The 12157-nt window shown below is 31.9% G+C and overlaps 1 protein-coding gene across 1 annotated transcript in view; it reads left to right on the top strand.

The window, feature by feature from the left end:
- Positions 1 to 344: 344 nt before the first annotated feature.
- Positions 345 to 12157, top strand: part of hyx (hyrax) — a 12235-nt gene continuing 422 nt past the window's right edge. Inside the window, exons 1-6 of the mRNA XM_015983894.2 lie at positions 345 to 516; positions 601 to 826; positions 880 to 1025; positions 1080 to 1293; positions 7045 to 7696; positions 11422 to 11563. Coding sequence (XP_015839380.1) covers positions 386 to 516; positions 601 to 826; positions 880 to 1025; positions 1080 to 1293; positions 7045 to 7696; positions 11422 to 11563 — 1511 coding nt within the window. The 5' untranslated portion in view covers positions 345 to 385. The remainder of the gene's footprint in view (positions 517 to 600; positions 827 to 879; positions 1026 to 1079; positions 1294 to 7044; positions 7697 to 11421; positions 11564 to 12157) is intronic.

The following is a 12157-nucleotide window of genomic DNA, read 5'->3' as shown; positions in this document are numbered from 1 at the left end:
CTGTTGCTAACAAACTCAGTATTTCTAGATCAGTCTGTATTTAGTAAATTGGTTAGATTTATTAAATTAATTTAAAACGATTTGATGCCCAGTGGGCATAACGCTCGAAGCGCCCTCATTTTTTCTCCGCCGTACTATTTTTTTGATTTCAGAAAATCCTGCAATTTTTTGTGTTGTTCCGTCTTTTATGTTATAGTCCTTCGTACTTCACACCCACATGGTTTTATTAAATGCTAATTTCATACGAATAAGCCATTTTTCAGTATTTCAATGTTCGATTTATTTTAATAAATGTATGCAACTAATAAAACAGCAGCTTGGGATAAAGTTTTTCAGGTGTCGACTGGTGGCAGCATTGGGCTCAAAAGTAGTGCAGTAAACAAAAATGGCGGACCCTTTGAGTTTGCTTCGCCAATATAATGTGAATAAAAAAGAAATAATCGAACGCGAAGGCCAGATAATATTCGGGGAATTTTCCTGGCCGAAAAATGTGAAAACCAATTATTTAATGTGGGGGTAAGTACCGTTCCAAGCCGCCTCCGCAACCCACCCTTCCATCTGTTGACAAGCTAACCTCAAAATGCAATGAAAAATTTCTAGTTCTGGCAAAGACGGAACCCCTAAGGAATACTACACGTTGGAATGTTTGTTGTTTATTTTGAAAAATGTATCACTGACTCATCCTGTATATGTGCGACAAGCCGCTGCTGAGAATATACCAGTAGTGAGAAGACCTGACAGAAAGGAACTCTTGGCTTATCTAAATGGCGAAACGGCGAGTTGTCCTGCGATTGATAAAAGTGCTCCTCTTGAAATACCCACACAGGTTTGTTTTTTGTGTGAAAACGCGGCTTTTTATGTACAATTATTTCTTTGTAGGTCAAAAGATCTGCTGACTATGAAGGGCCTGAAAGTATTGCAAAAAAGCCCCGGTTTGAGGACTTGCATGTGCAAAAAGTTAGGGAGAAGTTGGCCGCCCGACTCGATGCCCCTAAAGAGGCTTCAGTCACTGTTGATAATATCAAGTAATTTACTTGCTTTCTACAAATGAGAAACAATTTTTAACTGACGATTTCTAGATCATTGTCTGAAGCCATGTCTGTGGAAAAAATTGCAGCGATTAAAGCCAAGCGTTTGGCAAAGAAACGAACCACAATTAAAGGCAATGATGATATAGGGCAAGAGTACGACATTCGGGCTATTCTTGACTTGGATGTGGACTTGACCAAAGACATTATCAGTCGTGAGAGACAGTGGAGGACCAGAACTACAATTCTGCAATCTAATGGCAAGGTAAGAATTTGGCAAATTCTTGCAATTTTAATTTTAAGTTCGATAAACTAATAAGATCTTATCACTAAACTGCATTGTTTTTTATTTTTATTTAGAGGTTTAGTTTAGTCAGATTTCGCAAAACAGAGCCAGAAAATCTTTTTCAAGCATTTTCCAGCCATGAACGCAATTCAAAAATAAGCCGGAAAGACTACCAAATTATGTTGGATGTTATTTTTATACCCGTTTAAGCACTAAAAAGGCAGTTTTTTTGACTAAAAGAATGTTATTTACCCCCCTTTCGGGTATTACGCACATTTTTAAGCGCCAATAGAAAACAATGCTATTTTTTGACTGAAAGTTCAATCCTATTATTTCCAAGTTGTTGTTTGGTGGGAACAAAGAATACTAAATTATGCCGAAAACGACACGATTTGTTATCTTTTTGAGCCTTTGTGACCAGTTGTTAAATCAAAATCTTGTCAAAAATATCGGGTGATTCAAAAATATGTGGCATAATTTTAACCACGAATACCCCTCTAAAATTAAGAATAGATAGGATAGTATTTACTGACCCACACAAAAAATAGGAAAATTACAATTTTTCAGAAATTGGTATGGGAAATGGTTTTTTGAAAACATTTTTGTTACCGTTCATGCGATTATTATGAAATTTTGTATGCCAAGAGACACAAAGACGCTCTATGATATGGTGTAAATGGAAATCTTGTAAAAGCTATACATTTTCGGTGACAAGGGGGCCCTTCCAGTTTTTAGGTGGTAACTCAATTTTTCGGCCTATAAACACGTATTTTTGATATCAAAAATCAAAAGCTCAATTATTTTTTAATAAAAAAGGAACTCTTGCTTCATATCGCCAAAATGTACCGTTCTCGAGTTATTTGGGATTAAACTAAACTCTATACCGCAGTGCAGAATAAAAAAGTATAAATTTTGAGCGTACCATTACCTTGGAAACTGTCTACTAAGAATGACACAGCTGTCATTGCTGTCACATTTGATGTCAATTTCATTTAATCTAAAGTAAAGTTTGATTATTTCTTGATGATAATAGTTAAAGACACGATTATGTGTTGGAAGAAATAATCTATGAGCTAGCGGTAGCCGTCCCGGCATCACAACTTGATCTGATGCCACACCACCAGAAAACGATTATCCCTCCAAATCGCTGTTTTTATCAATATTTCAATACTTGCATTATAAAACTATCTATAACCCAAATAAAGGATTAAAACAATCAGAGACCAAAACACAACCTCAACTGTAACAAATCACAAAATAAAATCTTATCAACTATTTGTAATGCCACTATTGCAATTTTTCTTTAATAGTAAGTTAATTTAATCCACAGGTTGTTGAAACCTGCAAAGAATAACGCACGGTTTAACGTTTATTTACATTTTTAAAAATTACAAGAACTTCAACAACAATAAGCATGAAAGCAACAAATGCCGCTAGCGCGCTAGCTGGCGCCTGTGGTATTTTTCGTAAGCGCGAAAAACAAATCATGAAGTCATAACGATAAAAAAATTCTTTTAGTATTTGGAAATGATGCCCTGATCAGCCCATACTGGTAAATCTAGTTAAAAAAATGATCCAGGTTATTGTTGTTTAAAAAAAGAACATTGACTTCATCATTCATATTTTCTTTGATATTCGCGCTTATGAAAAATAGCACTGGCGCCAATTAGCACGCTGGCGGCATTTGTTGCTTTTGTGCTCATTGTTGTCGAAGCTCTTGTAATTTTCAAAAATGTAAATAAACATTAAGCCGTGCATTATTCTTTTGTGGATCAAATTAACTTCCTATTAAAGAAAAATTGCAACAATGGCATTACAAATAGTTGATAAGATTTTATTTTGTGATTTGTTACAGTTGAGGTTGTGTTTTGGTCTCTGATCGTTTTAATTCTTCATTTGGATTATAGTTTTATAATGCAAGTAGTGAAGTATTGATAAAACCAGCAATTTGGAGTTTATTTCTTCCAACACATAATCATGTCTTTTACTATTATCATCAAGAAATAATCAAAATTTACTTTGGATTAAATGAAATTGACATCAAATGTGACAGCATTGACAGCTGTATCACTCGTAGTGAACTGTTTCCAAGGTAATAGTACGCTCAAAATTTATACTTTTCTATTCTGCAGTGCAGTGTAGAGTTTAGTTTAATCCCAAATAACTAGAGAACGGTACAGTTTGACGACATGAAGCAAGAGTACCTTTTTTATTAAAAAATAATTGGGCTTTTGATTTTTGATATCAAAAATACGTGTTTATAGGCCGAAAAATTGAGTTATCACCTAAAAACTGGAAGGGCCCCCTTGTCACCGGAAATGTATAGCTTTTACAAGATTTCCATTTACACCATATCAAAGAGCGTCTTTGTGTCTCTTGGCATACAAAATTTCATAATAATCGCATGAACGGTAACAAAAATGTTTTCAAAAAACCATTTCCCATACCAATTTCTGAAAAATTGTAATTTTCCTATTTTTTGTGTGGATCAGTAAATACTATCCTATCTATTCTTAATTGTAGAGGGGTGTTCGTGGTTAAAATTATGCCACATATTTTTGAATCACCCGATACATCTTTTCCAAGCTTAATTCTAAACTATGAAATTCCCTTTAAAAGTGAAATTGATTTGTCCTATATTTTAGTCATTTTGTATTAAAATTTTTGCTTTTTCGATCGTTTTATCAGAATTTTCAGACGTAATTATAAAAAGATTATTGAGGAAACTATTAAGTTATGACGGATTTGCTGTTATTTTTTGTCGTTTTTATGCACGTTTTTAATAAATAAATAAAAATAAAGATTATTGTAAATATAAAGATAAATTTACAAAAGGGAACAGTTGGTAGTATAAATTGAAACATTGCTAAATATTGCACAATATTTCACAATAAGACATCATTAATTTTGTTTCTAAACTACTTAGGTAACATCTGTAAAATGTCGGGGCAAAATATGAAAATCTGCTTTTATATTTATTTGTATGATGTTAAGGAATACAAATATAACGAATTATTTCTAACATTGACATTATGAATATCACTTTTGCGAATTAACAAATTAAACAGATACGCAGGTTTTTTAATCTTGAGAAGATGTTACAGAAGCATTATGTATAAACTTCTAGTTCATTAAGCTCTTTAAATTCATTAATTTCTCCCAGAAAATGTCCAAGTAAGGTTTTGGTTATTGAAATTCAGTTGTTGATTATTTTCAATGAAAGATCGCTATCTAACTGTTCCGATTATTGTAGATAAGATTTTCTTTGAATTTAGAATTAGACCGTGTTTTGTTTGTGGATATAACTGTTAATGTTGCTTAAATTGTTATTTATAAACTTTATACGGGCTGTTTATAAAATAATGTAGGATCTCAGGTGGTTCTGGAATTTGAATTTGCCGCATTTGATTTTTTATTTTTATGATATTTGTGAAAAGTACCAATTTTTTCGTGTACTTAATAGAAATTTATAACATTGATTAACCCAAAATAATTAAGAAAAGTGACACTTTTCTTGTTAGCAACACTTTTCATGTTAACGACTGTTGTATTTTGCCTTAGACTTTGTAGGTACTAACCTGACACCGCTTCTGCTGCCAATTGCAGAAGTTCTTCATTATTTTCGCTTTGATTTATTTTACATGAAAGCTTTTTCGAAAATTATTTATTTACTTGGTTGTGATGTTTTATCACAAGGAAACAAATGCTTGACATAAATAATTTTGCTAATAGGAACATTAGGAACAAGACAATTTCTATTTTTAAAATCATAATTTTCGTGAAGTGAAGTACACGAAAAAAGTGCGTGTTCAACGCGTAAGAGAAATGAGTTTTCTTTACTTGTTAAACAATCTACTATTATATACTCAGACAACCAATAAAACCAAATTTTTATATTTTTTCTTGAAAGAAGCGGCAAACTTTTACTACCTACAACGATCCTGCATTCATTTATACACAGATTGTAGCTTTGTCATAATCATTAAATGGAAATGACAGACACAACTGTAAATCAAGGTACATGTGAGTTTTGCAATTAGTTATATAATCGGTTAATTTTACCAAGTCAAGCCAGAAGTTTGTAAATCAGGTGAAAATGGCATTATTTTTGCTCTATTCGAACATGTTTTCAGTCAGACATCTAATTATTTTGTGATTTATTATAAAAAATAAGCTGCAATGTTGCCAGTTGGGTTACAAAAGAAGTCATGTTTGCTTTTTTTTGGCTTTGATATCTTTTTTTTTGTTAAAATTATATTTTTGTCAAGATTTTGCTTAAGTGGATCAAAAATCACCAAAATAGATAGAAAACTACATTATGGTTCATCTTTTGAAGCATTATAGCGTGTTATTTAGTCAGAACTGTAACTATTTCGAGGGATTTTAGTAAAAATAGGCCGAAAAGAAAACAATAAATCAACAATTAACATTTAACAATTAACAATAAATGTTGCTATCTATTCCTTCTTTGAGTCCTTATGTATTTTTTTGTAGTTTGAGACTCGGTTATATTCGCGAGATTTTGCGTAACTGATTCAAAAATCTGTAAATAACTTCAGAGAATTCAAAGGAGACTTCTTGTCCTTTATGAGTATTTTGTATATCTTTTAACTTTTAACAGATTTTTATTCAGAAGTTTAGTTTTTTCACGAGATTTCGATAAATCGGACCAAAAACCTTATTTTTTTGTGTTTTTCATGGTAGGATGTTATTTTTTGCTTTTTTCGAGTTTTATGTAGGTTATTCAGACCGGCCCCTAATTATTTAGTAGTTTTTTTGTAAAAAATAAACTGAAATGTCAATAACTGGGTCGAAAATAATTTTTTCTACAAAATATTCATTGTCAACAGCGTCAAGTCGTTTATTTAAAAAGCCCAAATAATTAACAAAATTAAGAGGAAATATTTTAAATAGATTTTGATAAGTTAAACTAAACAAAATCAAACAACAAAAACAGAACGCAGAAAAAAAAACAATGTTACACTCGTTTTGTAAGACTTAATTGTGGCAGTTATTCTATTGGAGCACTCCTTCGTCGTGCTACAAAACCATTCATGCCACAATAGAATATCTTATAAAACTCGTATAATAATATATTATTTGGAATTTGCCGCCATTTTGATGCTTTAATTGGCATATTAAAGCAAGCAACGCCATCAAGTGTGATGTCATAATTTGACGGAACATTTTACACAAATTTTTAGGTTGGCAGAAAATTACGAATTTCAAGGGGCGTTTTTGCAAGATTTTTTTTATTATCAATTATTATCCATTCTCCTGTTTTTTTGACCGAATTTGGATAAAACAATAATTTTAAATCAATTTTTTACTTTCAAAATTTCGAAATTACCAATCGTCATAAAAATCAATCGATTAAAATAACAATTTTTATATTAAAAACGGCAAACAGGGGACAAATTACAAAAATAGTATAAAAACACTTGTTTCATAAGACCTTGAAGCACTCAACTTCAATTCGTGCTTCAAGACTGTGAAACTTATGAAACTTGTTATTTAATATACTATTAAATAACCAATTTTTATTTTTTTTAACTTATTGTGTTTCTACTCAACGCTTTCAGTTTTCAGTTTTTTACCGCAACATTCTTATTACTGTGGTAATAAAACCCGTTTAATAAATTACTCGTTTTTATTAAAAACAAAGATATGATACTTTGAATAAACTTTCCAGCTATCGTTCAAAGTGTGAAAGAATTGTTTTAATTTCAGACCTTTGCCAAGAACATTTTGGCAATGTTGCACAGTATAAAAGCCCGCGAGGAGGGCCGTCAGCGCCCCCCACAACAAGCCCCCATCGTCACCCCCCGCCAAACCCCCGTCAGACCCACCACACAACCCGCAGTCTACAACCGTTACGATCAGGAACGTTTCAACCGACAAAAAGAAGAGACTGAAGGCTTCAAAATCGATACCATGGGCACATACCACGGCATGACCCTTAAATCAGTAACTGAAGGTCCCGTCAAAGCCCGCCCTCAACCCATCCAACCCCAAACACCCCTTCCTGTAAGCGCAGCGCGACCGCCTTCCGGAGGCCTCACCAAAAGAGTCTCCCGAACACCAATTATCATAATACCAGCTGGGACAAACAGTCTTATTTCGATGTACAACGCTAAAGAAATTCTACAAGATTTGAAATTCGTTTCGGTGGAGCAGAAGAAAAACGAGGGGGCGAAACGAGATAATGAAGTTCTGGTTCAGAGACAGAGAAATGGACAAACTGTGCCCTATCGAGTGGTGGATAATCCGGCAAAGTTGAGTCCGAGTGATTGGGATCGAGTTGTCGCTGTGTTTGTAATGGGGCCTGCGTGGCAATTCAAAGGATATCCATGGGAGAATCCAGTCGAGATTTTTTCTAAAGGTAGGTTTGTTAAATGAGAGATTATCTTTCAAAAGCCCATGTTTTTACGAGTCACAACATAAAATAGAATATTTCTGTCCAAACCCCACATTAGAAGTATTGGAAGTTTTAATAAAGATATTTATTTGAATGAAAATATTTTCAAGATGACGGCACTTCCGATTATACCGGAAGTCGGAATCAACTTTCTTATTTTAAATGGAAAGCTATGTTTTTTGGATTAATTGAGTTATTTTAAGGCTGCTTTTATGGTAGCGCTCAGCTCCATTTGCGTGTGCGTCATTTGACATTTCTGTCAATACCTTTACGTAGCAGGGTCATAGCGGTGACAAACAATCAAATATTTTTTGAGGTTACGAAGTGTTGAAATTATGAGTTGTTGCAAAAAATACAGATTCACAAAACAAAAACTAATAAACGCAGAATCAAAAACCTAACGAAACGCAAATCACAAAACACAATAATCGAACGGAAAATACTTGCGATTAACACCGATAACACTTTCGACAACCATGCGACGACGTCTATAATTTACTGTCAATGTCAGGTTGACAAATTCGTGACACTTGACGGTGTTGTCGAAGTGCACATGTAAATTAATGTTCAAGGATATCACCCTGAGCTGTTTAAATTTGCATTGTTTTTGATAATTTTTTTTATTGCTTTGTGTTGGTAATGAAAAAATGAAATTGATGACGCACACGCAAATCGAGCTGACCGCCACTATATCAGCTTTCTCTATACTTAATTTTAAGCGTTTTAGAGATATTTAAGATTTTTTGAAAATTTTTGGATTTGCACCTGTAACTTAAAAAATCGGTAACTCTCTTAGTTTTAGAGATTTCAAAATCATATTTGGAGAACTGAAAGAGAATGCCTAAATCTGTTCTCCTGTGTGTTCAAAAATTGGAAAAGAAGTTAATAAACCCAAAAATTTTAAAGTTAAGTTTGAATAACTTCATTTTTTTAAATGGAATGTACCTCTCAATTTTATTTTACTGAATGGAGGAATTTTTGGTCGTGGTCGAATTGGTTCCCAATAATCTCTATAAGTGTAATTCTGTAAAAGGTGATGGTCGAATTGGCTCCCGCATCAGCAGGTAGGTTAAAAGGATTAGGCCAAATATATGTTAATATTTTAGATTTAAAGCTGGTAGAAATGTTCAAATAATTATTTTCTTGGCACAAAATCCAACAACATATTTCATTTATTCATGGCTAACTGGTTATTTAAAAAAAAGGAGAATGTAATTTTTTAAGCCCAATGCTCTCCTGTAAATTTCGTAAAATGTTTCGTCAAGTAATAACTATTAAGCCATCTCACATGATGACGTTGCGTTCGTTAATATGTCTATTAATACTATTAAAGCATCAAAATGGAGACAAATTACAAATATAATTTTAACATTTTTCGACATGGTACCCATTAAGTTCTATGCGCCTTCTCCATCGTTTTGGAAGTACTTGAATACTCGAAGAAATATTTATCCACAGCCTTTAAATTGTTAAAATACGATTTGTTTTTGAACGTTTTGGAAATTGTAAATTTGTTCATACACTTACAAACGCCATTTCTGTTATCATAATACTTTGATGTGTTTATCTGACCCACCTGACCGACGGGAACCAATTCGACCATCCTCGGGAACCAATTCGACTATAATTAGAGAGGATTACAGAATTTGGGAACCAATTCGACTTTTTTTCGACTTTTTCGAATTTTTTTTCTGTATCGATTTGTATTACCTTTCCCTATACCTCTCTGTGATAATTTTTAAGTTATGTTGTTTTTTTTTTTTGTAGAAAATGTCTTGTACGTCCTGTGAAAACAAAATACATAAATTAATTCATTGAATGTTGGTTTAAAAAACTTTAATTTCTCACATTTTTTCTGTCGTTTTCATGTCAACCTATGAGAAAAGCTCTATGGCTAATGAATTTCTCAATCCCAACAAAAAGTTATTGTAACTTGAAAACTGTTAAATAAAGTATAGGGAATGTTAACACAGATCGATGCAGAATTAAATTCTCTATGATTTTATGAAACAAAACTTGTGGCATTTTATTTGGAAAAATTGAGTTATGGGTGCTTAAAGTTCTGAAAACTTAACTTTAAACATTTGGGGTCTGTAATTCTTTTTTAGTATTTTGGAAACAGCAAAGGAAAAAATCTAGGTTTCTTCTTTCAAATGAACTAAAAAATATTTCCAAATTTTTCAAAATGGCAGAGTTATTGATTTTTGAATCGAAAAATGCAAATTAAATTTTTTTAAAAACCCTAAATATTTCGTAAAAGGCTAAATTTAGGTATAGGGACAGCTTATGAAAACTACCTTAAAATAATACTAGTAATCCAAAAACCCATTAAAAATATAGCTTTCCATTTATTATTATATTAATATTATTTATTTATTTATATTAAAATAAGGCAGTTAGTAGGTAGTTCCGTATAACCGGAAGTGTCACTATCTTGAAAATATTTTCATTAAGCAGGACCTAAGAGGTTATGGTAATATACAAATTTTTAGATGACTATTATTATTAGAACCACCAATGTGGGGTTTAAACGGAACACCGTGTATATATATACAAGGTGTCTATAGTGTTCTAAAGTGCAGCATTTAATCCTGCGAGTGGGATCAAGTGATTTAGGCACTTCCCGAGGTATATACGCTATTTTTTGCATTTCCGAGGCTAAAGTAGATACTTTAGTTTCTGTCTACAGGGACTAAAGTGAGTTCATTTATTCCCTATGTAATTAATGACTCACTTTAGTCTCCGTAAACAGGGAGTAATGTATCAACTTTAGTCCTGGATGTGCAAAAATATTACTATATGGAGCAATGCACTTATTTGCATATTCTAATAAAATTCTTTTAGTTTTCGAACATTAATTAAATTTTAGTTCAAGTTCTTACAAGTTTCTTTTGTTGAATGTTTAGAAATAATATTATAGCTGTTTTTAAAACAGTTGATGTTATCAAAAATTAACTATGGGGCTTTGTTCTCAAAAAATCGGTTATAAATCGGTTAGAAATCTGGTAGAAAAGCTCGAGGCATTTGGTTTGGTTTGTAGTCTAAGATCTGAATTAGGGTCGTCCTGTATCCATCTTTTTATCGGATGAAACTTAAATATAAGTACAAAAGTTACAATTTTAAATGGATAAAAAATTAATTGAATGAAAAGTTATTCGGTTCAATTAGGTAATCGAATAAAAACTGATATTTACACTTTTGATAACAAAGACATTTATTAAAATTGATGTTTGAGAAATTTGAAACATTTAAAAAATTATGATTAATTTTTTATTTGATTAATGTCTTAATTTGTCTAAAGTCGCACTCAAATGATAAACAAGAGACCATCACAAGACGGATTATATTTCATACTTATTTGCATATTTACACCATACCCAGTACACACATTATTAAAATAGAATTGCTGTCCTGGAAAAAAATAACGTTGATTAAAGTGTTTTTACAAATACTGCTAAGAAACTCACTGCTTTAATTAATAATAATAATAATAATAATAATATATCGTTGTACTGTTTTTTTTTAATCGAGTCAAGCGTAAGAACAAGAAAGTTATGACAATGTATTTAGAATTTTGAAGCCGTCGTTAGTATAAATAATTTAAATCTAATTCGACATTTGCTCATGTTTTATTTTAAAAGTTGAGTTGATCTTTCCGTTAAAAGTTGGGGATTTTGTTTGCTTTATAGTTGCTGCATTTCATATTAAATATGATGAGATGAAATTGGATGCAAATGTGGAGAGATGGGCTGTGACTGTTATTGAACTCTCGAGGACGAAAAGGCACTTGGATAGAGCAGCATTGATGGTGTTTTGGGAGAAACTCGATCGGTAAGTCTTGATTCTATTTTTTTATTTCATTTTGTTACGATTTTTTAACCAAATTAAATTTATTTGATTGAGGTTGGTCATACAATTGAATTACTTTTTTTATATTGCTTTCTTTAATAGTGATAATTTGTTTTATTTGTTTCTGGGAAATAAGTATGTATTTAATTGTTCGCATACTTTTGAATTGTTTCCGGCACGCGAACGTTTTATTCCTAAAAAATCGGCAAAATGATGAAAAAAATTTATCTAAATATTTCGGTAACTACAAAATTACCTGAAATTTTTGGAGTTATGTGACGGTGATCGATTTTCAGAGCACTCTGTTGATAATTCAAATAAAAATAAATTTCGTCGGTAAATATTTCACGCTTTTTGCGAGCTTAAGGCTTAATTGGCAATACATACATATTTTAGTTTTTTTTTAATAGGGAAACTCAATTTTTTTTTCCAAAATTGTGGTAAGTTTTCGGTATTTGAAGCGGATGTTGCGGTTTTTCGTTTTTCTACAAATTAAATTCATTTTGAACTTATCTCATTTAAACGCTGGTACAATGGTGTTTAATGTTTTTCGATAACTTCTTTGGTTCTTCTGTA

The sequence above is a fragment of the Tribolium castaneum genome, chromosome 7 (assembly GCF_031307605.1).
Source record: "Tribolium castaneum strain GA2 chromosome 7, icTriCast1.1, whole genome shotgun sequence".
Classification (NCBI taxonomy): domain Eukaryota; kingdom Metazoa; phylum Arthropoda; class Insecta; order Coleoptera; family Tenebrionidae; genus Tribolium; species Tribolium castaneum.
Note: the sequence above shows the minus strand (reverse complement) of the source record. Positions and strands in the feature narration are given on the sequence as shown.